Below are 27855 nucleotides of genomic sequence, written 5' to 3'. Positions count from 1 at the left end.
AAACCTAAAGCATTCTCGCACCTAAACACAATAAGAAGCCGACGGTGGGTTACGACTTTTCCTGTTTTTAAATGCTTTACAAGACTTCTAGATACACTAAAACTGACTTAAAATTACAGAGTGTTTTTCCGCTTGTTTCAATTCAATATGGCCCAAACTTTTGAAGATGAATATCCAGCAGTGGCAGTAGCACAGTCCAAAAGCTGAATCTTTGACTTTGCAAATACCTTTTTACAGAAATTCAACCGTATAAACTGCAGGCAATTCCCCCTGCTCCCCTTTCTTTCCTTTGTGCAGACCATGCTATGCAGAAAACAGCAATGCAGTTCACACTGCTTTAGGTTAAAATTAAAGATAAAGACATTTTGCTTATGCTTTCTCCTCAACACAACACATTTGCACCCAGAATAGGTAATTAAAGTCTTTCCAGCCAGTTACTGCTGCGGTTACATGGTTCCTGCCCAAGCTTCCAGCTCTTTCATGTCATCATCCTCTTCTTCTTCTTTCTTCTTGGCTGCAAAGTATTAAAAGAAAACAAATGAGTGGGAATCTTGACAGAACCCTGTCTCAGTTCTTTGCAGGAGAGAAGCCTCTGTGCTACTGACCTAACCAATAAAGGAAGGACCAAATGCCAGTAGAGGAAAACAAATACACAAGACCTTTTCGAATTGAAGTAAAAGGTGCCTTCTGAAAAAGCCAGAATGAACGAAACTTCCCGATATTACCACTCTAAGTGGAAAGAGACAATAGCTCACACAGGAAGAATCCAAACGTGCATGAAGGTTAACATGTGTACACCAGCGGTGTGTATCATTTTCCATAATCACCAAGCCTCCAAGCAGAAGACCCCAAGTTTTCGGCTTCTTGTCTGACATCTCCAGCATTACAGTCCCTCCCCTATAAAAAATAAATTCCTTATTCCATCATTAAATCCTCCAAGTGCAACAAATGAAGCTACTGTGTTTTCATCTCGCTAGGTACAGAATTTGGAGACCTCCATCTCCTGTGTCAGTTCAAGCTCTTCAAGGGGCTGAAGAGCTAACTAGCACCGAGTATGTGCTACTCCCCTCCTCTTGCCATGCTCACTAGCAGCTGGTTGGATGTGGATGTTAAGCAGCAGTCTAGGTGCTGCCCTGCTATCATTTTTGATCCTTCCAGGTGAGCAAATGCTGCTATTTGTCATGACAAGCCCAGTTTCTGAAGATAAAAACCATTAACTCAGCAGAAAGGCTTTAACCCAGAAATAGCTGCAATAATTTTGGAAAATACCAAAAAGAAGATGTCATTTCCTCAGACAGTGTTTTCCCTTCCAAAGAGGGGGGAGGGGAAGAGTCAAATAATTCATACTCAAAACATTTACGTAAGAGAGAACTGAGTCAGCTTTAAGTCAAACTGAAGACCTATCATTTGTACAAGTTTAGAATTTATTTTCCTAAATTAAGCTCTTCCGGTCTCCGTTAAACAAAACCAGTTTTTGCCTGAGTTTCTTCTGACATCAATTGCTGACAGGCAACAGCAAAAAATTTCTCATTCAGATTGATTAAGTCAAAATCCAGACAGCTCCTGAGAACTGGAAAAACCGGAAAGCTCACACTCATTTTCCATTCAATGAATAAAAAGGAGGTAATAAGAGCCAGCTCTACCGCAGAAGACACATTACTTATTTCCAAAAGACACATTAAGCAGGTACCTGCATCGTTAGGTAAAGTAGTCCCTTTGAAAGTCCGACCCATGATGACCAGAAGTAAACTTTTAATCCCAGTGTATATTAAATCAATTTTAAGTGAAAAACAATTTAGGTTAAAACAAACAAACAAACAAAAACCCACCACAAAATCCCTACCTACCACCATCCCAGAATCCCAAGGTTTCCCAAATGCCAGTCTTGGAGGCAGTTTTATTTAAGTAAAAAGTAACATGCCATTTAAACACATTAATGGAATTCTAATTTCCATCCAAAAGCAGCTTAATATAAATCCTATAAAACACTGAGTTTTATAGTCATGGTTTTTACTAAAAAACATTCATTATTTTTATTATTTTAGGAAGTGCTATGTCTACATAAGTCTTATACTGTATAGTTACTTAAATACGTGCACAGTTAACAATTCCTCTTACTAGTGCACAGTCACTACCACCTAATATAATGCAAAAAGTATATTTGGGTTCAAGTCAGTATGTTTTACTGTCCACGCCCAAAGAATATTTAGACAAGAAACCTCATTAAACCAGCTAGGAAATAAAAAGGTTATGCACACGTTTATTTGAACCATTTTTCCCACTGCTGGATCTGAATCTAGATAAAGTCTCAGATTTAAGATATTTTGATATAACTCACTCCCGTCTCATCAACACACGTCAGCAATTCTGCCCAGTAAAACAGAACCAGAAAACCACAAAATCAGTTATGTCAAAATAAAAGAACTATAACACGCAAGGACCAAACTTCACAGCATGCCACCTAAAGCAGAACCTTGTTCTTTGGCAACGTCTGCTTGCTTCCCAGGTCCTTTTAAGCCTGAAAAGGCAGCAATATAATTATAGATACACTGTCCAGTTGGGACTATTTTCATCCTCTAGCTTTTTTGATCTTTTTTTCCTAAGTAAGCACATGAAATAGAGCTCCAAAGTCTACAAGTTATTCATAATACATTAAGGCAGATTCAGCAAAATAGGTTGGTAAAGTTTCATATCCCATTAATGCATGCCAGAGGTATTCCAATTCACTATATTTCATGAGGTATCACTTCTAGTTCACAGAAGAATGATCAGTTGAGATTTAACAGCAGCTTTGAACTGTTTGTGTAAATATGGACGTTTCTTGCCTGCTCTCTACATAAAATCATCACACTAAGTAAAATTTCCTAGATATATGTAATCTAAGACTGACACGACCCTAAGTTTGGTACTGTCTGGCTTGAGTATGTGCAAATCTTATGTTTGCCTCAGAGGAGGCAACAGCTGTCCCCAAAGAGGGGACTCTGAGGTTAGTTCCTCCCAAAAGCCAGAAAAGCAGGGATCAAATTAAAAAACAAAGCAGCAGCAAGGAAGCACTGTTCAGTGTGGGTAGCTGAACCAGCCTAAGACTAACTCCAAGAGCTACTTTACCTTCCGCTCCCTTTTACCGCCGTGGTATTTTTGTCAAGATTACTTCCCTGTTGGGCCAGCAGCAACTCCTAGAAGGCTTCTTTTCCCCACATCTCCACTCTACCCTGAGTGCCATCCACGCTGTAGATAAACTGGTAGTGCTAGAATATATAGTAACTGCTCCTGTGATAGCTATTAATTTTTGTGGTTCTTATGAAAGGCAGGTTACCCCCACAGAGAAACGGCACTAGATGTAATCTGTAATTCATGAAGCAATTTCAAGAAAATGTCTGTGCTGCCTGCAGCTAGATCTCTCAAATCTGAGGAGCTTGCAGTTAAATAAGCAAACTTTTTAACAATCTGAGATATTTCTGGTAAAGGTCCATACATACCTGGCTTTGACGGTATTGATATTGAGGGCACATTTGGTAGTGGTACTGTCTCGGGACCACTTATTTCCAGCAAGTTTTTGTCTAGTTCTTCTTGTTCTAGTTCCTCTAGTTCTGCCATGAGTTCATCCTAGTTTTTTAAAGGAGGAAGAAAAAAAAAGGAAGAAACTTTAATTCATATTTATTACCAAGCAGATTTAGCTGGTCATATTATTCAAGAAAAGAGCTTAAATGCATAGGATCAGAGCAAACTGAAGAGATGAGGAGTCCAAATCTTCATCTGAATTCCTGTATGTGATCTCTTGGAGGGTGAGGAGGGTGGGGAAAGAGAATAAGAAATCTAAGTCCCAACATTCTCAGAGCAGTCCATCCAGACCATTCTCAGCATAAAGCCAGGGTCACAGCTGCTGTATGCACTGGTAGGAACAGCTAGTAACAAGTTCTAGGAGAGATTTTATATCTTAGACACACTAGACACACGCAACATGCAGATTTTAAAGATCTCATATGAGTCAGCATCCCTGGAGGTATTTAAAAGACATGTAGACGTGGCTCTTAGGGACATGATTTAGTTGTGAACTTGGTAGTGTCAGGTCAACGGTTGGACCTGATGATCTTAAAGGTCTTTTCCAGTCTAAATGATTCTATAATTTTATGATATAAACAGAGGCAAATTTAAAGCATACCTCATCAAATTCTTCCCCAAATCCTACTGGCTTTGAGATGGCTGTTGAAATCTCATCTGCCAGCTCTTGCTGTTCTGCAATGTCCTGCATTAATTCATCTACTTTATCAATATCCCTGTAAAAGAAAGGAAAGAGTTCATTATCATCAGGCACTTTCCCAATCAGCGCTTAAGGCTGTTTTGTAGAAATGCCACACTATGGTGACATTTTACAAGGTCCTTTCCCAAAATATACTTTGCATGCAAGCCTGAATTTTATCCCCCCGGTCTCAACTAAATTATGCATGTATTTTTTACTTTTCCCTAAAAGCTTAGCTCACAGCAGTTATATACAGAGACTTGATATGAAGTTTTGTTCTGCTTTACTGGTATGAATAATAATTTGCTCTGTTCCCTGATCCAACATTATTACATCTACGATATTTACTTCTGTAGCAAGTACAACATTCCCATAGTGCAGTTTACCCTTAATTATTGCTACATACACAAACTCTGCTGCACAGAAAGAAGTTTAAGTCTCCCCTTGAGGCTTAAAATTCTTGCTGCTGCTAGCTGGATCTGTAACTGGTGCACCCTCTCATTTGCTTTAGACTACACTGTTGCTAGCCCTCTTTTGGACAAAGGCAGCGGCTTTGTGCCGTATAAAATGGTGGAAAACTGAGAAAGCATCGATACTTGCACGTTTTCTTCAATATGAAAGTATATCTAGTATTTTAGTTTAAGTTACAGCCTTTTAGAAGACGATTTTGATACTCTAGCTCTACATTTGGTTATGAAACCCCTAGCATTTAGCAGATCAAACAAACAACAAACTAAAGCTCCTACAGAAAGATGCAGAAGGGAGTAACTTACATGTTGTCATGGGCAGCTTTCATAGCTTTAGCAGCGAAACCCATATTCTTAAGTACTTCAGTGTTAGTGTTGGCATTCTCAAGGGCTTCCCTCTGAAATTCAATTGTTGATAACGTGCCATCTATCTGTGCAAGCTGCTTCTCATACCTCTTCTTACGCTTTAGGGCCTGAAGAGCAGCTGAACAACAAAGACAAAAGTAGGATTTGTGAGATTTGTGCCCAAAACAGCCATTCACATTTTGCACCAAACACCACTCAGTACATAGAAATATTTACACTTTCTGTTGTTTGTTGTCCACTTTTCTTCCTAGATAAACTAAGTTGCCCAACTCTTGTGTTTGCCTCCTTCAACAAAGTTGTTTAAAGGTGGCCAGATGCCTACCGTCCATCCCCTGCCACATGAAGGGTACAAGCCAAGAAGCTTGTGAGGATCAGTACTGCAGTCACCCGTAACACACCACAAACCAGAGACTAAGCTACAACAAACAGCAGGCCTCAATACACAAGCTGATCCACTTAAAAACACCTTTCTTCACCACCACCCCTAACACATCAAGGCATGGTTGGTGGGGTAGCTCCTGTCAGATGAGGTTATGATGCTGCTGCAGGGTCCCTACCAGTGTGCTGAACTCCCATGCAGCTGCTGGGAGAAGCAGCTCATTCAAATATTCAAGACAAATGTCTTGTCAGCTTTGGTACTTAATGCTGTGAAATACACGTATTTGTACACATATAGAAATATTTATATATAAACAAACTTTGTGCAAGTTTTGTATTACTCCTACTACAAGGTACTGTCCACACTACAGTGTCTAACGACAGACCTGAAAAGAGAGGTGCCATCCCCTAAACTGGTTTGAACAATTTGCTGCTCCTAAGCACTTGTCCAATGCCTGGTCATTGCCAGGAGACAGGACAACACCACCACAGAGCTCTACACCCCAGTGGATCGCCCCACACACGAGGACTGGTCCAACTCGCTGCACAGGTAAGCTTCTCCAGCTCCTTCTGCAAGGCCCACCTCCACCCCACCCAGACAGGTATGCATCCAACTGGTGACAACAGCCAACAGCCAGCACTTCCCGAGGCACCCGGACAGGCAAGAGACCAATGCACGATCGATCCCGAAACACCGGCAGCGAACAAAAACTAGATTACGTATAACCCTGCCTGTACATGGCTAAAAGTTTTGGTTGGACCTGCAGTGTGGGCAAAACCTGCCAGGCACCACACCCTGCCGGCTAACGAACAAACGTGAGGTATCACACACCGTAAGATGTATGACGAGAGCTTCCCTTCACAGCATTTCTACTTCCCCTCCTGATACGAACAGTCTCATCCACTGCGTGACAGACTTGGTCGTTATACACACCCATCTACTTTAAAAACTCGGCTTGGACACAAGCTGCTGTCCTAGCAGCCTTAGTCTCTGTTTCTGAACTCAGCCACATGCACACGCCATTTCTTCAATGCTCTGACCTCTGTGAAACTCACAGCAGAAAACTGTTAACGTGATACAGGATCAGCTCTTCCAGTACAGCTGATGCAAGTGTACCACATGCTGAACACGCACTCTGCTAAAAATCAACATCCTGGACCTCCCAGCAGATCAGTCATGTGCACCAGGAATGGTGGCAAATAAAGGCTTTAAAACTTTAAGATGTTATTTCAAACCTTTGCACCCCTGTTTACAATTCCACAGCAGATTTTGGGGGTGGGACATAGGGGGCAAGGAGCAGGAAATCCTGACAGCAGACAGCTTCCCTTATCTCCCCTACTAGAGGGATGACAACTTTGTGACATGATGAGTGTGTTTCTACAACACAAGCACAATAGCTCCTCTGCTAAAAGCAGATTAAGCCTGCAGGCACCCCAGGTATTTTGTCAGATGTCATCTCGAGAAGCTTGACAGTCCTACAAGATAACGTCCTGGTATGCAGAAGCCCTACATACACCTTCAGTTCTACAAGTGGTTATGAATATGCCGTATTTGATTACTTTCAAATTACACTAACGTGTGAAGAGAATAAAAATGTACTTTGTGAAAGTACAGCTAAGGTTGCCAAGGACGGAAAGTAGCGGAGGTTGATATGGTAAAAGTGGTCAAAACCCCAAAAGCACAGGTCACCTGGACTGTTCCAGACAAGCCAAAGACCCAAAATGAGCTCCTTCACTGACTTTCAGGCCAACGACCAGTAAATCTCCCCACTATTTTGGGGCCAGTCCAACATCCATTCTCATTTGACAGGAGTGGCAACAGGACCTGGTTTTCGTGTAACACAAAGGACAACGTTTGCTCTGCAGAATCAAGCACAAGTATCACCTGAAACATTCCAGCTTTATGCCAGTTCATAAAGTGATGAGCAACATGTTACTAGTATATTTAGTCTGGTTAATTTTGCACTAATGGTTTAATTGAGGATATATAAAGTTTTCTTACTCAGAAAGATAACTGTTAATAGGCTGTGTTTATATAGTGACAGATGCTGGGAAAGTGTCAGACAGCGATAGAACATTCTTTATTGAGGATTTTGTGCATCATGGAGAATTATTGGCAAAGCCAGAGATTGTATAACCATTATACACACCCAAGTAAAGTACTACAATTTATGTACAGTTCCCCACTATAGCTTTCTCTGAGAATAGCTACAGTTTATCTACATTTCATGCTTATGTACTTTTAAAACAAGCTGCTCAGACACCAAACATTGCAATTGTTGTAAAAGAGTTTGTGATCAGGTGTTTTTATCAGGACTTTTGGGTAATCCTGCCCCTCCTGTTCCCACGCACGCCAGTTCAGTGTACCAGAACCGCACTCCCCAGAGTTCACTCTGTTTTACGATTCCTTTCCTTGATTAATTTCTCGCTTGTATATACAGACCAAGGCTCCCACTTTTACAGAAGCAAGGTGCATAATCCTCTAGCTTGCAGAACTGAGCGGGGATCCTCCCACAAGACCTCGAAGATGGCACACATCTCCCACCCAGGTCCAGGCTGCAGCACTGCTACCTGGTGAGTTACTGCCAAACCTCCTCGAGTTCCTGCTGGTCTCTCAGCCAAGCACCAACCACACAGATCTGCTATGGTCAGAAGCCTGGCCTGCAGATCCCTGCCTAGGAACAGGAATATAAACATGTTTGTTTTAAAACTTGCCTTGTTTCAAGTGAAAACTTACAATGGATTTGTGGTATTTTCTAGAAACAGTTCCAACTCCTTCAGACCAAGAGTGGCCAAGGAAGATATTCATATTTTCCCCTCTCTCCAGTAAGGCCAATGCAAGGACAAAGCTTCCCATGGCCACAGTGCCCACCTGTATCTACTTGGAGACCAACTGGTTAGCAATGCCTATTTTAGTAGCCTAAAAGGAACAAGGACTGATACTCAGCCCCAGCAATAAACACAGGGACATGCATAAAGCTTCTGTGCCTGGACAGTTCAGCATAAATATTTAGCATGGGTCGATTAACATCAAAGTGATAAATAAGTTTCTGCAATGAAAAAAATATTACACAAGAAATTGCAATTTTTTGCAGCTAGAAGCACTAAGGCATGCAGAACAAGGTATTCAGTGCCTCAAATCAGATGATCACAACTTCCTGCAATTTATTTTCATCCGTGTTTCCTTGTTTAACTATCTTTTAATGTAAAGTCCTCGTTTATAACTAGAAGATTTTATCAAGCTGAAAAAAAAAAAACCAAGTTAATTTAGGTCACTCACATTCATTTCATCCCACAAGCTTTGGCAATTCATTTCTCATATTCCTCCCCCAGGAGAAGAGGATCTGCACTTTACATTCAGGATTCTCCTTGTTGCAATTAGCAGCACAGTCCTTTGCTGCAATTAGCAGTGCCCCTTCCACGGACACTCCCAGGCGCCCATGCCCGGATGCAAACACAACTCGGAGAACACTGGGTGCCGCATTCCTGCACGCCTGCCCTCTACAAAGCTTGGCAGCGTGGACCTTTCTATGCTCTATCAGTCTCAGCTACAAAACCAGATCACTAACTGATCATTTCTCTGCACCTGATTTCATTTCTTTTAAGAGAAATACTTGAAATAATCTTTCTTTGTTTAAGACCATTACAGTTAAGTTGATTTTCCATCTCTCAGAACCAACTTCTCAATTTTCAGATATTTCTGGAGGAGCACACCGCATCGATACCCCCAGCTCCGAGGTCACAAGGAATTTCTAAAGTAAAGGTCCCTTTGGAGGCAAAAATGAGAGCCATGCCAACCCCTGCAGAGGGGCCAAGGGGCTTACCCAACCGGGCAGAGGCAAGGGGGGAAGAGCCACCAGCTCCTGCTTGAAATGCACGACCAGCAACAGTCTTTGCTAGTGCAAGCAATGGGTCTGCAAATTTTCCATCTGTTGCTATCATACTTCACGTACTTTACAGAGCGCTGGGATCTGAGGGAGGTATAGATCCAAGGGGGTGATTCAGTTCTGATCTACGGCTACTTTACCTCTACTCTCCTATTTAGGCATCGATTTCTGAAAACTGATGAGCGGCTCTGGTACTTTTTTCCTGCAGAACAGTCCTTACCACCCACATAAATACCTACTGAAATCTTATGTACCACCAGAATAATACATTTTTATTAAATTTTCATTGAAGCTAAGAATACTTAGTCTGTAGGGAATAACATTGACTATTTTTCTCAAAAACAAAAAAAACCATCAGTTTCCAGAAATTGAAATAAGAATGAAAAAGAGACAATAGGCTAGAAATATGTCCTCTAGCATCCATTATTTTATACACATGGAAGAAATGTACGTGCATCTCAAGTCAAAGCGTATCACTTTGCTCTTGCTGTGGTTTAACCCAGCAGGCAGCTAAACACCACAAAGCCATTCACTCACCCCCCCCTTCCCAGCAGGATGGGGGAGAGAATTGGGGGGGGTGGGGGGAAGGCAAATTTGTGGGTTGAGGTAAAGACAGTTTAACTGGACAGAAAAGGAAGCGGGAAAAAAAATAATGATAAAAGGTTGTACAAAACAAGTGATACACAGCAGAACTGCTCACCACCCAATGCCCAGCCACTTCCTGAGCAGCAGCCCTCCCCCTGCCAATCCCCCAGTTTATATACTGAGCGTGACATCGTATGGTATGGAATATCCCTCTGCCCCATCTGGGTCAGCTAAACACCACACAGCCCGGCGGTATGGGGGAGAAAATCGAGGAGGGGGAAAAACTAAAATTCATGGGTTGAGATAAAAATAGTTTAATACGACAGAAAAGAAAAGGAAAAAAATCCCAGATGTACTGGACACCTCTCCAAGTGAAAGCGAACTTGTGGCCTGCAGTCTGCCACCAAAGGGCTTGAGAAAAACACGTTAGAGATACCAACCGCGGCGTATCACTTGGCTGCCTTTGACTCCAGATCGTACTGAAGTTCTAGCATGTCAGGCACCTGGGCCCCTCACCCAGACCCCCATGTAGTCCTGGAGCTGGGGGACTCGAAGAGAGCACAGTTACATCTCTGGCTGGCACAAGAAACGCACGTTGTTTATCAGATTGAATACGCTTTTCCACCATTTTAAGAGATACCATGTGTGTGTGAGAAACTGAATGCACATGAGAGGCAACATATACGTGTGTCGTGGTTTAACCCCAGCTGGCAACCAAGGCCCACGCAGCCGCTCACTCACTCCCCCCCGGTGGGACGGGGGAGAGAATCAGAAGGGTAAAAGTGAAAAAACTCGTGAGTTTAGATAAAGACAATTTAATAGGGAAAACAAAAGCTGCGCACACAAGCAAATGAAAACGAGGAATCCATTCCCCACTCCCCATGGGCAGGCGGGGGTTCAGCCATCTCCAGGGAAGCAGGGCTGCATCCCGCGTAATGGTGACTTGGGAAGACAGACGCCATCACTCCGGACGTCCCCCCCTTCCTTCTTCTTCCCCCCAGTTTATATACTGGGCGTGACAGCGTATGGTATGGAACATCTCTCTGGCCAGCCTGGGGCAGCTGTCCTGGCCGTGTCCCCTGCAACTCCCCGTGCACCCCAGCCTCCTCGCTGGCAGGCCGGCAGGAGAAGCTGGACAGTCCTTGACTGCTCAGCAACAACTGAAAACATCAGTGTGTTATCAACATTTTTTCACCTCAAAGCCAAAACACAGCACTGTACCAGATATCAGGAAGAAAATTAACTCCATCCCAGCTGAAACCTGGACAGGTCTTCATGAAGACTGCTATCATGTTAGGCAGCTGTGGAGGAGGCAGTCCTCAGGACCCACACCCCTAATTAAGCCTTTACTGCTTCCAAGATAGTAATTACATAGGCAGGCAATGTAATTTAATATCCAGCTTTAATTGCTGTGGAACTGCTTCAGCAGGACCTGTAACCATATATTAAGCTTAAAGCATTTATTCTCTAGCACAGCCAGACAGACTTCTCTCACAACCCAGAACGTGTTAGAGAGATCACCAGCACATTTTTCCAGAAATGGCTGATCTGAGTTTTCCAACAGCACAGCAATTTCCTTATCTTAGAGTAAAAAGCTATACAAGATCACAGGACCAGACTCTCACAGCAGCTTCTGCAAAGTGCCTGATATTCAAAAGCTTGAAACAAATAAGGACTGATGCTTGCTCTCACCATGTTGTGGCTGTGTATTTCTTATGGAAGTATCTGCCATTATACAGAATAAAGCACAGAAAGATCCCGACTACGACCTCTACATGTTACTAATTACTTAAGCAGAGATGGTAAGTCTGGTGCGTTGCAGGCGGCGAGTACGGAGCAAAGCAGGATCACTCAGCATGGCGTTACTCTCACACAGAGCCGAAGGAAACTGCTCCGTATAAAAGCCTCCGCAGCTCCCAGGCACGGGACTTGCCACGAAGGATGCCAGGAACAGGTACAGAAAAAGGACAGGCAGTGTCCCTGAGCAGCACTCACTGCCCATGAGCAGCCTTCCCTCGGTGAGAAGCCACTTTCCACCACAGCTGCTCAGTAACAGAAGTTTCTGCTTCATCCTGCCTTTGGGTGCGGGCTAACTCACTCTTGAAACATCCCTATTACATATAAAAACAGGAGTGCCAGTTCAAATCACTGGCTGATTTAGGAGGCGATTTTTTTCTTCTCACCCCCCTTCCCCCCCCCCCCGCTTTTTTTCACCTTTTTTCTTTCTTTTTAGCTCAAATCTCCCATAGCTTGTGCATGAGAAAAAGACAGTAGTTACTGAACCATTTTACGAGAATAAACTGACATATTCCCCTCCTGACCTGCTAAACAGCCACGGATTAGATAAACTGATGCAAGAAGAGAAAACGTTGGGAGATTTAGAATTTACTATTAACGAAAAGTTTAACATTTAAGATAACCTTCACTTAATGAATCAATGCAGACCCAATGCTAGCAAAAATACTTCATCATTACAGGGGAAGTTAGTTTTCACAAGATGAGAGCAAGAACCTGCCACTAAACCCTCAGTGTTTTGTACAATCTTTACAACCCGTACCTTATCCTGCACAGGCAGAGTGTGCGTTCTAGCTTGTAAGTCCAACGTCCGTGAAGAATTGCATGCAATTAAAATACCCTCTAAAAAAGTAACAGCAAGTAACAAAATTTAGTTGTACTTTATTTGAATTCCAGTAAAGTTTTTGGCAGAATACATGAAGAAGTATGCACCGTGGAAAAAGCAGTTGTATATATATTATTACAACTGAATTAAAGATGATACATTTAAAACTAACTGGGTGACTCCTGTCATCCATTAGGAGACAGTGAGCAGGCTCAAAGTGGTCTTCTCCATATGACATTTTGATATATTCATTGCCTTTATTAACAGCTATGATTGGGACATTGGAGCTAATTTTTTATCCCTCAAGATTTCACCACAGAACTCTGACCAGTTAAAATTGATATAAATAGTTTATGACCTCCTTTCCATTGGCAAAGTAATACAAAATGTCTCAATGTTAATAAGCATCAGCATCTAATCTCTGCAGTTCCTTTTTACACAGAAATTCTCACAAAAAGACCACCATCTTCCAGAGAGGAGGGCAAGTCCAGTAAAACAGCAGCTGAGTCAAAAGCACTTAGATCTGGACTGACTGCTTCAATTAGTTAAGCGTAAAAACATGTACAAAGTACATTTGAAGAACTTTTTTTTTTAAGAACTCAAACTTTTAAATACATAAAAAGCTACTCCTTCCTCTGCATTTGGTTTGTGGGGAGAGGAGAGTTTGTTGTTGGGTTTGGTTGCCTTTTTTAGGAGAGTTTGTTGTTGTGGGGTTTTATTTATTTAGTCTTCAACTGATGAACTGCAAAATATTATTTTTAATTTCCTATTTATTTGAATTTTGCTGTTAGCCCCCCGTAGAAATTCCAGAAGTTTTACACTTACTGTTCGACCACGGGGAATAACAAGGAGCCAAGGGTTTCATTACTATGCCTACCATAGCAGCACCCAGCCCTCCAACACAACCGATAAGCAGGAACTCGTGTTACGGTTTTCAGTCACTACTCCTTCTGGCTAATGAACACTCCAAAGTGAAAAAAATAGTCATTTAGCCAGACTGTCCTCCTCTGTCAGCACTCACAGTCTGAAAAGCATGACTGCTCACCCAAATAATTTCACTTTGTCTCAAGAAATGCTATCTGTAAGAATTTAATTTTATGTATTTTTCAAGTCTTTCAACCTATATATAAGCAAATTATTAACAGAGCTGTTGTCTTAAGATTTTCCTTGCAATATTTACACATTTGTTAGTGAAATAAGAAAAATGTTCACTGTGATAAGAAGTTGGCACGACAATAAAAATACAATTTTACTTCAGTACTGCATTCAGAAAGGAAAAATTGACTACGAACGTGTCAGCGATTTTGTTAAAAATCAACAGCCCTCCTGCAAATAAGTACTGCTTATACACTTGTAGGACAAGTAGATTTAATGGGATATTTTTATATACAGAAATTCTATTGAATTAATGCTTTTAAATATCATTAGTAGAAAAGTATAGATTAGTAGATATAAAATAAGGAAGACCTTCAGATTTCTTTTTCTGCATACTTGCAACTCCAAATTTCACTAGCAAAAGCAGGTCTCAACTTTAGAGAAGCAGGACGACCAGTTACTTCGAAGAGCACTGGGAATAACTGGGAATATAATTCAAGCCTTTCACTGAATTCAAAACACACACTTGTATTAAGGTCCACACATTTGTGAACCTAGGGAATTTGTCCCAACTGGTGGCTCACAACAGATACATTTCCTGCCTATCCAACTCCTGCCTCTCTAAAAATTTGCTAAAAATCACACTGGTACCTAAAATAGAAAGGCTTTTCATCCCAGGGAAGACACATGGGTTAATAACTCTGATTACTCCAATTGAGGGCAAAAAATAATTTCATCTCACATCTAATTCTTATGTTCTCTCCTGCAAATGAGAAGAAATGGCAGCAACAGAGATACCAGTGGAAAAGGACACCAGCTGTATTAATATGGGACGAAAAAGCTCCACAGCAGCCTCAAAACTAACGTACATCAAACATCAGCCACGCCAAAATAAACAGTGCAAGATAGCTGCAGAGCTGCTTCCCAAACAGGGGTCTCTTGGCCCCTCTAGCAGAAAGCCCAGATACTAGAGATGCTTGAGATTATCAACTTAATACTGGGTGACTGTCTTGCACATTATATTGTGTATCCATCTAGAATTTGCTCAGCAGAAAGAAGTGTCATTATTCTTGCTGCTTCTGAAAATACCATTCCACCTTCCCGGCACTTGCCTCAGCGGCAAATTTAATCACCAACAACATCCTCACTGTCCTTGAAATGGGATAAACAAGCGGCACCAATAGGCGTAAGAAGTAATCAGCTGCCTTGCCTGCAGTAGAGTCTGCAGCAGAGTAGCTTAATCTTAGGCAGTTACTGTTCATCTCTCGTTCTGCTGAGAATTAGCAAACTGCCTACAATATCTCAAAAAAATTCCGAAGAAGTGAAAAGGTAATTTAAAGCAATTCACAAAATAGCCTCCAATGCCACAAGCAGATAAAAACGTAGATATAAATGCCACTGCAGTCTTACCAAACTTCTTTCATGCCACTGAGTTTAGCCTCAAATAAGTATCTTTCCGCAGGGATTTGCTAGTTCAAGAAACTGCTAACCACCTGAAGAATGTTTGTGTGGTTCACACCAAAGCATTCAGGCAGTATCTCGCCACAACAGATCTCCAGCACATACCAAGGAATGCTCATCCCAGACCAGGTAAGTCTTACAAGATGCAGACACTGGCGATACTTAATTCTCTATTCGTGGTCTCAGAGGTCAGATTTTTACAGGGTGTTTCCAAAACCTTTCAGGGTATTTCCAAAACCATGTAATTAGTCTAGATATAACAGCTAGAGAACACCCTTGTCCTGCAAGCTTCTGCCTGAGCATTTTTGTTTTGGTGCTATTTCCAGTTCTGGGAATACTTCCTTACCCTTCCTTTGCTCCAGCAGAGCCTTGCCCACATCCTGCATGTTAGTGAGATCTCTCCACATGAAAAGAGACAGTAACATACAGGCCTTGTACAAGGGACTGAAGAGGAAGAAAGCAAGCATGGCCACTAAGCTTATTCCTAAGTGGTTGCCCATTAAATACCCAGCTACATTGAGCCAAGTTGATGGCACAGCACAAAATGTCAGAGGTCCAAGAAGTCAGGTTTGATTTTAAGCATCATGGTGTGAAAGTGGCTGGGAGACAGAAGTTAAAAATGGTTAAAAATAAATTCACATCAACTCCAAGGCTAACACAGTGCAAAGCAGCATGATTCTCTCTCCTATGAGGATCACCTGCTGAGATCTGTGATGTCTAGAGGATACACACAGGCCTAAAAGTCACTTTATGCTGAACGTCTGAAGCCATTATAACACATTTCCCCGCAATGCCAGGGCCTACTGTCTCCAGCGCGGTTCCCAAAGAGCAGCTCACAAGAGCTGGCAGCAGCCTCCTGTGCCTTTCTTTCAGGAGATCCTGTGCTTTTGGCAGGGAATCACGAACAGAGTTCAGTCTTTGTCCTCCACTTGTGTTTCTGCATCTGTCTATTAAACATCTAATAAAGTTCCCAAACCCTCTCTTCAAAGGAAGGCAACTATTCCCAGCTCAGAGATGAAGTGACTAATTAAAACTATTCCAATAAAGCATCCAAATCCAGGTAAAGAATGTTTCTGTCCTATCTGTATTTAAAACAAGATTACAACTTCCTCTTGAGCAAAGTAGTGCCAGAACATTTACTCTATTGTGCAATAGATTAAACCAAACAATAAGCACTCCTGGTCTACAAAGCTATAAATATACAAAGGATGGGGGGGGAAGAGACAGAAAAAAGCATCCTGTAGAACAGCAATCAAAGCTTTGATACATGCAAAAACAATACAGTAAGTGCCACCTTCATGCGTTACTGACGGCAGTGCTGCTCAGTGCTCTGACCAGCATCAACTCGACCTCTGCACCAGCAATTGTTAGTGGTGTTCCGCATCCCGTAGCCAAGACGCAAGGCAGCTACACTTGAAGCATAACGCGCTTCATTGTCATGCTTCCTTATTACACGTTAGTCACAAGCAGTCATTTTCATACGGAGTGCAGAAAGTGCTTCCGAAGGTCATAATCCATAATTACAGTGCTATTTATTCCTGAAACAGCGAGTAATTCACCCAGGTTGAAAGTCACAGATGGAAACACATTGCACTTGTGGATGCAGAACCGGCACGCAGAGTTACCTCTTCCTGGCCTGGCCTTCTTCAGGCAACAGAGGTGGACAGTCCAGAAGGCGAGCAAGCCTTCAGCCTTGGAAGTTGATTCCTCTGCCCCTTTAACATCAAGGCAACGATCTTCTGGTCAACAATCCTCTACCAGGTAAAATAACCTCTAGGCAAGTCTGCGACAGTTTTGTCCAAGAAAGGAAAAAGTGTCAACTACAGTGAGATTTTAAGCCCAAATGAGAAAACCAGGAAACACAGACCACAATGACAGAGGAGTAGCCAACCAGTTTGTTCCACCCAGGAGCTAGAATGAGTGTAAGAATCACCAGGCCAGGCAAGAGCATCTAGGCCTAATGCTTCCAACTAGTACATTAAATCCGATCCACCCTTTGGAAGGAAAACATATAGCGTATTTCCAGATTTTCACTGTTTCACTTATTGCGGTCCTGCGTGTCATTGAATGATGGCAGGGGATTACAAGGCATCTCCAAAACTGATTTACCCAAAACACATTTTTTTTACCAAATAAAACTAGATATATTCTATGGCTTCTGGGGTAAATTATCCTCCCTTAACCTTTTAAACTGCCCAATAACTTTGCTGTTAAAAATCTGCACCTTATTTCACATCAGATTTTAGATGTATATAAAAGAGGATAATTATTCAGAATTCAACAAATGGTTAAACTTTTAGGATGAGAAAACTATGTTCCTTAAGGACTCTTTGGGATTCTCACAGCCTGCAAATACTCTTTATGGGTTTTCTTTATTTTGTGATTGCTGAAGATACCTTGTTAAAGAGAATTCCAGTGAAAAATTATCATCTTCCTCTGAATCCCTGCCAGAAACGCATCAGGTAGAGGTTCAGCTTTACAAGAACAGAAGTAGCTCTTCTTAAGTATCTCAAAAAGTTATTTTCTCGCTGGGGAAAAAACCCAAACAACCAAATTCCCTATGCTTAACAGTATTTTTGTGATTAAGTCACAAAACACAGAAGATCCTACCCTTAAGTGGCCCATTTCAAGACCTTCGCTTCCTGGGGAATAAAACAAGTGGCTGCCTGGGTAATAATCTATCATGCATTTTCCCGCTTCCGGCAATTATTGTTGGAGTGTTGCCAAGTCTACGAATCTTGTTGAGACTGTCGTAATATTTAGCATTTCTCTTAACATCTCATCTGATGAAGTTATGCTATTTTGAGATATGAAAAATTACTTTTTTCATGAAAGCTCAGATTCTAACACTAACGACTAAGGGGAAAGAGTTGAAAACACAAGCCTTTAGACACCCAGAAGTTATAAAGCAAATAAAACAAACTATATTTTTTTTTTTTAAAAGTTTATATTTCTTCAATCAACCCCATAAACACTTAACTGGCAACACTGCAGTATGTGTCTAGAGCCCAGACCTGAACTCCATTTTTTTAATGGTAATCGCATACTTGCAGGCAGCGATCAGCTCCAGGAGCCAGGTTTAGCAATAACCCCTGTTACTGCAGCCCTCGCATTACAAGTTGACAGCACTGGCAGGGAAGTACATACCAGAAGAGGCTTTCTACCACTTAGTTTCCTCCCAGGGCATTGCATGTGCTGAGCGCACCATGGGGATGCTGTCAAGACATTTTATTAAGGTACCACCTTCAGGGGAGATGCAATGACTGTGTACAGTTCCTAGTTAGCCCATTACAAAGTTTGCTTTATATCAACTTGTTTTATTTCCCAAATAACAAAAATAACTTCAAGTTTCTAAGTATTATCGGTTGATGCTCCTGTCACCCTGCCATTTATGTTTATTTTCAGTTCTACTACATCTAAGGAACCTCTGTGCAGTCACCGGGAAGTAAACATGGCATCCTTAAACCTGAATAAGCTCCTGCCAAGCCATGAAGAGCACATACAATATGGATGCTTGGTAACGCTTAACACACCACCACATTAGTGACACAGCCAGCATGGCTGATCACAGCCTTATCAGAAAGGGGGACTCCAAAAAGACAGGTTTTGCAGTGAAAGACACTGCAAGTCTTCGCATGCATGGAGTAACCTGGCAGCAATATCCAAAGGAGCTCAAGATGCAGCTGCATGGCCAAATTTGCAAATGGTCACAGTGCCAGCAAGATGGTGACGAGGTTACCAAGCCTCTTGGTTTATCTTGTGCCTAAACCAACCCTTCACTTCAACATGTCAGACCTACTGGATGAGAAAGACATGTTAACCTTGTGTTCTGTTTTGAAGCAGTTGCAGTGGAAGGTGATACTACCTGGTTATCACTCCAGATACGATCCTGCAAGCTGCAATAGCACAGTCCAGGCTGAACTATGAGTTGTACCACTTGCTGACTTAGCTGCCCTTATCTGGGGAAGGGTAAGGAGCTGGGGAAACAGCTGACTGCTAGAGCACAGGCTGGTGGAGAAGCTGAGAAATAGGAAGGAAGCAGTCGTGAAAATCTGTACTGAGCTCAGCCCTCACTTGCTGCACACGAGAACACACACACACATCCCAGTGTGTGCAAGGGAGATGGCTATACTGGTTATTTGGACAACACCAATCCCAAACTTCCCTACCAAAATGGTTATTGGCAAGGCTTCATTTAAACAATGGAACCAGAGGAAGCCATAGAAGACCTTTCCCAACTGGCTTCTGATTGCAAGAACATCACAATTTTTTGCCACAGCCAGGCACTGAGCTTCAAGGGGAAACTTCTGCTTTACCGTTGCCACAGTGACCTTCCGCTGGTGGGAATATTTCACTACCCTCGGTAATGTTGACTGGAAAGGCCCACAGTGCCCCAGGTTCCTCTCCTGCAACCTGGACACATCCATGCAAGCAGACTTGCCTGCATTTGCCAACATCTTCAGCAACCATAATACCACTTCTGCTCAAACTCAATCAGGATGATTACAACCAGAACTAACCTCCTTATCATCAGTTACGTGCTGTGGCCTCGGGTTGTCTAAGGGAAAGGCAAAGGTCTGTCAACATCTGATGCACGGCCTATTTAGGATTCTCCAACTGCATCCTTTTCATTTCAGGCACCTCATGCCAGGAGTTCCAGTTTGCCGGATGCCTGGCTGCAAACTTCATGGAAAGCGTGTTAAAAGCACGTGAGCTGCTCCAACTCTTGGTTTGGCAAAAATCATCCATTTTTAGAGTGGTGTGAGTAAACGGCAAGATTTTACTTTACACCCCACTCCCCACACACACACACTCTTTCAAAGCCTTGCTGCAGAAAGCTGGCTACAGAAGGTCAGGCCACATCCCATGCAAAGTGTCTGAAATAAGCAGCACATACTACTCCAAAAAACCAAAAAGGGCCATGTTAAAAATTTTGGGGTTTTTTCCAAAACAGATGGGGATTTCACAGGGAAGAGCAAAAAGCTGCCAAAATCATCACAGTGGTCTTTTCCCAGCTAGACTCCGCGAGTGCCAGCAGGGCATCCCCCAGCCTGCTGCTGCTCCCAGCAAGTACAAGAACGCAGGAGCAAAGTTGAGCACCACATGCAGGCAGGAGGTCCCCCGTGGGCAGGCAGGAGAGGCTGGGCTACCAGAAGAGGAGACAGTGAGGCACACGGACACACATAAGTGCAGCAGACCTTTTGCAAGGTATCCACTCAGTCCAGGAATACGGGCAACATAGTCTGCATGAGCCCTACAAGAGCTTAGAGGTGGTGGTACCCTCCTAAGGTAGGTCATTCATGAATGCCGAAGAGCAACTGCAGAACAGTTTGGGCAGCAAGAAAAAAAAAAAGTCCTTTTCCTGGACAACACTGGCTGCAGACTCCTCTTGATGCGACACCATCCCTCCCTTCTCAGTGTTAAATTAATCCCCTGCTCAGCAATCAGGCATGACCATGTCCTACACCACCACTTCAGGCCTGGAAGCACGAAGATTTGCCAGGTAAGGAGTAGCAACCGGTTTTACTTCCAAGCCCCAAGACAGCACCTTTCCTACGCTGATCTGTCTGCCAAGCAGCATTGCAGATGGCACCACAGAGCATACGCGAGCATGCCTGGCCATCCCCAGGCATGCCAGAAGAGCCAGCTGGGATCCTGCTGCATGGCCCAGATGATGTTCAAGTATGAGCACATGGTTCTTACAGTAATCCAGTCAGAAAGGGCTCCACATTCTCTAATAGAAGGCAAAACCCAGTGTAAACCTTGGCAGCAGGGAATACTCCCACCTCCCACTGCACGCTTCAGCTGTGCTCCTAAAGGGGAAGTATCTGGAGACAGCCACCGCACATGGCCAAGGGGCAAGAAAAGACGGACAGAGAGGCCTCAAGGATCCAAGTGCAAAGCCCCACAACATCCCGGTCCAGACAGACATTACACAACTCAGCAGAAACTCTGCCAGCAAGAATCAACATGGCAGGTTTCTGAACAAGTCTGAGAAAGTAGAAGAGGGTTAAACCAAATTAGCAATTTGCATCACCTGCAAATTACAGTTTTGAACGAGCACTAGGAGCCCTTAGGCAGGATTCAGTAACTAGGGCTGGAGCTTAATGAGATACTAGAATCCAACATTCAATACATGCGGAGAGAAAAAGTAATAAAAACAAAGTCAGTGGCTGCAAACATGCCAGGCTTCTCTTCTGATAGGGCTTGACAGAGAACAGGAACAGAGGAAGGATGTATTGCATCAAATACAGTTACCATAACATATCTGGGAGAACCACAGGTTTTTGGTTTTATTTATGCCACTTTTTAAAAGTCTTTGTGAATCCCCCCCCCAAAGCTGTTCTATACTACAGCAATCTGCCTCAAAAAGCCTCTGTTAAACATCGATAGGGTAGAATTTCAAACTAAAAGTTCCCTCATTTTTAAACACCTATTTAAAAAGAGTAATTATCACACATTTCCCAAGCCAGGTGGTTAATGCTCCACTCATTAATCTCAGGGGAGAAGGACTCAGGCCAGCACTGCTATCAGTACTCTTGCGCTGAAGCTGTGGTTTACGATTAAGCTCCTGGAACCCGAAGATGCATTTTACATTAGACTATGACTTAAAACACAGAAAAGGCAGATTGAAGTACTACAAGAAGGACTAGAGAGTGTTTGGGGCAGGACTTCTGCTTCCCCTGTATGAGCATCTTGTGATTCATGGAAACAAAACCAGGTTCATGTTACTTGATTCTTGGAGCAGAGATGACTTTTCTTGCCAGATATAAGCAGGACCTTAAAACCATGTTCGCAAGCAATGTATTAATGTCCAAGACCTTACATACATGGTCACAGGTCATTTGAGTCTCTGCCCATACCCCAGCCTGAGGCTGCCACTTTCCCTTCCCCAAATTCCAGATCATTGCAACATTTTGACCCACTCAAACTTCTAAACAAAAACGGCCACACCATCATGCAGGCATGCTTCCATTTTTTTTAATTAACGATCAGCTGGCCCCCTTGCTGGGAGAGCACACGTCACCCTCAGATTTTATCACAATTAATACCTCTAAGCTGACCAAGCAGGGAGACTGTTGCCAGGAGAGGCAGGATTGCCCTCCTCCTTCCAGTCACATTCCTGATTCCCTCTCCTGCCAGCTCTAGCATTTGTGCAGTTAAGAGCGGAAAACAATTTTTTATTTTTTGAAGAGTTCGGGTTTTGTCTGGATCAGCAAAATGATCCAGCTCAAGACCAGCGGGTGCCAGTTCCACCGCCACACCACCACGCACCAGCTGCGCCTTTAAGCCACGTTAACCCGGCTGCGACTGCGAGGAGCGGTTCTGTCTCCTCTCCGCTGCCAGACACGGTAACCCTCCAGCAACAGGCAAATCAGATCAGCAGACTGCCATTAACAGACTGAAAAGGCAGGGGGGTGGTAAACACTTAATTTCCCATCAGATCAGCCAGCTGAACTGACTTACCTGTGGCAGCTCTGTGATCTATTGCAAGCCAGAGGCAGGCACAAAATTACGACTTTTGGCTTTCAGCCTACACCCAACTTTCTTGTTTGTTGGGGTTTTTTTTATGTGTGAGGTGGAGCATAGGAGTGTTCTCTTTCCAGGAAAAGCCTGAATTATACAGCAGGAATCTAGCAGTGGTTTAGCATCCATTTTGTACTCAGTCACAGGTGCTGGAAAAAAAACAGCATTACATTTATTTACAGTGAAAGACACCAGAGAAGAAAAACCACGAACTAACAGAAAATTTGATAGAAAAAACTAACTATCAAATTTGATAGAAAATCGATGAAATGTCAAGTCTCCTACTAAACCCTGAATATTTTCACTGCATATTAGCACAATGTTAGCTTTTCACCCATTCCAGTGTTTGGGGAACTAATGTTCATTAACAAAAATGCACAATCTACTGTCAGGCAGGAACGACTGCATTGACTCACCCTGAATCTAAACTCTAGAGCGGACTACTTATAAAAGTGGCACCCTAGCAGAGCGTCAGGTTTCTCTCCCTACTGTAATCTTCACATTGAGACATAACTTCAGCTTTGGGTTTCAATCAGAAAAGAATGCAGAAACAGATTCTGGAATCATTATACCCAAAGTAGCCAGAGATCAAGGAATTAACCCGTTGTTTTTTTGTGTGTGAATGCTACTTCTCTAGCAGCTTGGCTTTGTGAGCTAGCTCGGCTTTGTGAGCTAGCTCTTGTAGGATCACGCGACAGCCACAAGGAAAGGAGCAAAACTGGAGCAGCAGTGGTTAAGATCAGCTTGAGCTATCCTGAAATTGAAGATTCAGCACCAAAACTTCATAACCCTTGGCAAGATCTAGCAGTTTGGTTTGTTTCATGAAGTTTGAGAGCCTTATAAAATATCCCAAACCGGATGCAACAATGCCGTATCAACAAACTGGAGCGGAATAAAAGGATGCAGCAGCAGCACAGTATTTCCAAACCGTCAAGCTCACAGCTGTGCACTTCTTTTGTTAAAGCAAAAGTTATTTTCAGGACAGATTTAAAATCCAGTAAGATACTGGCTGACTGGTGTTCAAACCATGTTGTACTAGGGCTACTTCCATTAATTTCACCAAGAGGAGTAAGTCCAATACTCACAAGCTAGAGCAAAAGTGTTGAAGAACCTCTTCAGAAAAAAAGACAAAAAAAACCCAGCAGGCAGTTTCAAAAGAATAGGCTGAACATTTCCATGAGATAACACAAAACACAAGCATAACCCAACTTCCTCCCATAAGAGGGAATAATAACTTGCATCTTTTCAAGAAACCTTTCTAAAGATCATCAATCTTCTCCTCAGCAGTTTTTAATCCCATGGGCAAAAAATGAGATGCACATTAAAGCCATAACTGCTATCCTCCCCGACACACTCCACAAGTGGCATAGGTGCCTTTGCACCAACCTAACACTTGCAGACTGTTGCCCTCTCCCTCCCCCAAGAGCTATTTTGATATTGTGAACTAGAGTGAAGGGAAAAAAAATTACTACTTATTAAAATGACCTGAGTTCCTTCAGAATTCATGGTGATCATAAAATTGCTGTTTGTGCAACCAGAAAAGAACAGAAAGGCCCTGAAAAAAATGAGCTTTTTATTAGAAGTTGAAAGCCTCCCATGCCAAAAAACAACACAGACTAAGGAAATTTATACTGTTTACTCATTTCAACTTCAGAATTTCATGAGGAGTTATACATTCTGGATATCCTAAATGCAGGTTATGAAAAATATACATATAAAGTAAGTGCATAAATTAATAAAAACCTGCATGTGCTTGAGGCAGGCACAAAAACCAGAAGGCTTACAAGTTTCTGTGCTTTCGTTAGACTCCCGACGTGCTGTAGGAATTAGTCAATGAGCCTTTAGAAACCACGCTCGCTTGGCACCCGCACAATCACACGCTGTGCTAGAGAGCAGAGAACGCTTCCTTTTGTTACCCTAAGTGTGCCAGACACCCATCTTTCCTCTGAGAAAACAAAAATACCATTCCAGGTTTTCCAAGGTGGCTTTAAGCTTTCTGGTAAGTTCCCGTCCCACTGCTGCAGACCAGACACGTATATTTTTCTGCTGGCTTTACCACAGCAGCTTCCATTGATGTCAGCATGACTTTCCCAGCTGAGCATTACACATATGCACCATCCACAGTACACTTCTCTCTAAATAGCTGGGATATATGGAAGTCCCCAGAGCAAAATGCTTACGTCTTGGAGAACGAAGAAATCTTAAGGATTTTTAAAGTTGTATTTTTTAAAAAGTTGTTCCAACACTTTAAAAAAAAAAATCCCTACTTAATTAGCTTTTGCTCAGTTTTACTTAAAACATTTAACTATACCGAAGTACTTCCATTAAAAAGACAGTCTTTCACATATAAAACCAATATATTTTTATTTTCACTTAAAATTATGGATTTAAATGACTTTGCATCAAAATGATGTAATTTCTGGATTATAAAACAGCCTGAAGTCAGAGAGGGAAAAATCCAAACAACTGCATATCAAACAAAATGCAATTTGTTGGAGCTCAGCTGATAACTGACATCTTGAACCCAGAATAAATGCACAGTCCCTTAGTCTGTCCTGAGGGGAACTCACCGCCAGCAGATAATGATCTGTCTTTCGTAGCAGCCCAACAATAAAAGTTGGCCTCCTAGTTTCAGAAGTCCTCTGGAAAAGAGAGGTTTTGTTTTCCACCTGAAACCCATCCCTAGACCTTCTTCTTTTCTACAGCTCCTTAATTACTCATCAGGATCCTGTCCTTCTTCAAGACCTCAATTAGTCTGACCCAGAATCCCACTGGTGAATGGGCAGGTTCTTCTTCGTCCACCTCTGAAGAAATTTAATCCCTCCACTACCCAAAGTGCTCCAGTGCATACTGACCGGTGAAAGGCGTGGAGAGAGATGGCATTACAGCAGAGCAAGACAAAGACCTGAGTAACCAGCGGCAGAAAGGGAAGTTTAGGAGAAGTTAAACAGGACCAGCGTAACAGAGAGAGTGCAGAAACTGCAGAAGAGGAGGAAGGCTAGAGTGTGTTTAGTTCTCCTTTTAAGCTCATTACCAAACTAGGCCAAAAACTGCACAAGAAACTCAGACTTATTAAAACTGTTGCAATAAATTTGATTTAGAAATTAACTTAGTTAAGCCTGAAGTCAGGCTCTGTTGAGGTCCGTCAGAAGACACCTGGGGCAGCAAGTGAGGCCTCTGCCTACTCATGAGCTTGCTCCATTTGCACTATCGCTCAAACATGGTGCAAGTGAGAAGCCCTGATGTAGCACACTGTTCTGAAGTTTGAAAAGTGGCTTAAAATGCTGACTGAAGTATGAAGCAGAAACTCTTATCAGTAATTACTGTAAATTAACCCTTGCTACCTGGCCAACAGTTGTGTGTTGGTAACTTTCAGAGCGCGCTGTACCTGCTGCTTCAAACTCTGCCATTCTGCTGTAACCGGGCACAAAAAGGGCAAGGTCAACACAAAAACCTAAATATGCTTTCCCCCTCACCCCCCAAAAAAAAAAAAAAGCTTTTAATGACCGCTGTAAAACAGGCAAGAAGCTCATGAGAGCACTGAAATACATAAGCTGACAACGCACTTATCTTCAGGCTGACAGACCATTAACGCACATCAAGCACTGCTTGCAAATACATAGCTAGACCTCCCAAGGAAGGCCGGGTTCCACCTGGTGAACACCGATTTCTAATATTCATTTATAAGCCACCTCTACCCTGACAACAATAAAAATATATTTAAGCAAATCTTCAAATTAAGCAGGGTTTTGGTAAAGAGTTTTGTTTGTTAGAAGAAAAAACACCACCACAGTAAAGCAAGGCCTTATTCCACATTGATGCACTGCTCTTCCAGCTACTCCTGCACGCAAGCAGCAACACCCCAGCTTCTTCTGCTCTGCAGTGTTTTCCTAACCTCTCCCTAAACCGATACACACACGGAACACAAGGAAGAGCCGAGCAACACCGTGACATCGTCGTCACGCGAGAGTGACGCAGCACCCACGTTAGACAGCTCCACGAGATAAAGGCAGCCCTTCCCGAGCCGGGGAAAGCCTGCTCCGGTATAAACCTCCCCGTGGAAGGGTGGCAGACCCTGGAGAGAGAGCTGCCGCAGCTCCCAGGCAGCGCACTATAAAATAAAGGCAATAAACTATAAAATACAGCTACACATATATGTCTGCGCAGAGCCAGCAGCCCAACAGGCCGCCCGGGCAGCCGGGCCCGGCCGACCTGTTGCCGGGGAAGAGGCGGCGCGCCCCGGCCCTCCCCGACCGCTCACCGCGCTTGTTCTTGGTGCCGTGCTTGCGGGCGGCCGCCAGCTCCTGCTCGATCTTCTTCTCCAGGAACTCCTGCTTCTTGCTGAGCATGTCCTCCGTGTCGCGGAGCCGCTGGATCGCCTCCTGCGGGGACGGGCCCTTCCCGGCGCCCTTCCCGCCGGCGCCCGTCCCGAACAGCTTCCCCAAGAGCCCCGACATGGCTGCGCCGCGCCGGGCCGCGGTGTGAAGCGGGGGCGGCGAGGACGGCCGTGGAGCACTGGTACCCGCTCCCCTCACTCCGTACCCCCCTCACAGACCGACCAACCGACCGTCTCTCCGCCAGCACAGCCCGAGCCGCCGCTGCCCGCAGGACGCCCCGCACCCCGCCTGCCTCAGCCCGCTGCCCCGCCCTCGCCCCGCCGCCCCCGCGCCGCATACGGCTCCCGGCGCGCCCCGCGGCGCCGCGGCGCGCCAGCAAGCGGTAGCCGCCCCGCGAGGGCTGCCGGGAGATGTAGTCACGGCCGGGGCGAGGCGCGGGGCACGACGGGAAGGGCGTGGAGGTGCGGTCTCCCTAGCGAAACCTGGAAGTGGCGTCAAGGGGCCCGCTGACGTATGCGCGACGGTGGCTCGTGGGGAAGGAGGAGCTGGCGCCATGGCAGGCCCGGTTCGGCCTTCGGCTAGGCTCCCGCCGGCCCGGTCGCTGCGAAGGCCAGGGCCGGCCCGCCTTCCCCACGGGCGGGATCGCGGCCCGCAGGGTCTTCGGGCCGCGCGCGCTGGCTCCGGCGGCGAAAAGCGGAAGGCGCGGGAGCAGCCGGGGGCGGCGGAGCTGGAACGGCGGACGAGGGCGGAACGAGATTCGGCGGGCGGCTGTGGAGAAACGGGGCAGCGGGGCCCATTGGAGGCGGAGGCCTCTCCAGCCACCGCGGCCGGAGCTGGGCGCGGAGCCTCCCGTCTCCGCCGTGAGCGGATCTGGGTGCGAATCCCGGAAAGC

The 27855-nt window shown here is 44.0% G+C and overlaps 1 protein-coding gene across 1 annotated transcript; it reads right to left on the bottom strand.

The window, feature by feature from the left end:
- Nucleotides 1-446: 446 nt before the first annotated feature.
- On the bottom strand, nt 447-27083 carry CHMP4B (charged multivesicular body protein 4B; the record flags this gene model as incomplete). The annotated part of the gene is made up of 5 exons (XM_082007011.1): nt 447-514; nt 3480-3606; nt 4163-4277; nt 5014-5191; nt 26888-27083. 5 exons carry the CDS (start codon nt 27081-27083, stop codon nt 447-449), a joined length of 684 nt encoding a protein of 227 aa, XP_081863137.1.
- Nucleotides 27084-27855: the final 772 nt, after the last annotated feature.

Source organism: Phaethon aethereus (assembly GCF_964289735.1).
Source record: "Phaethon aethereus genome assembly, chromosome: 16".
Lineage (NCBI taxonomy): Eukaryota > Metazoa > Chordata > Aves > Phaethontiformes > Phaethontidae > Phaethon > Phaethon aethereus.
Note: the sequence above shows the minus strand (reverse complement) of the source record. Positions and strands in the feature narration are given on the sequence as shown.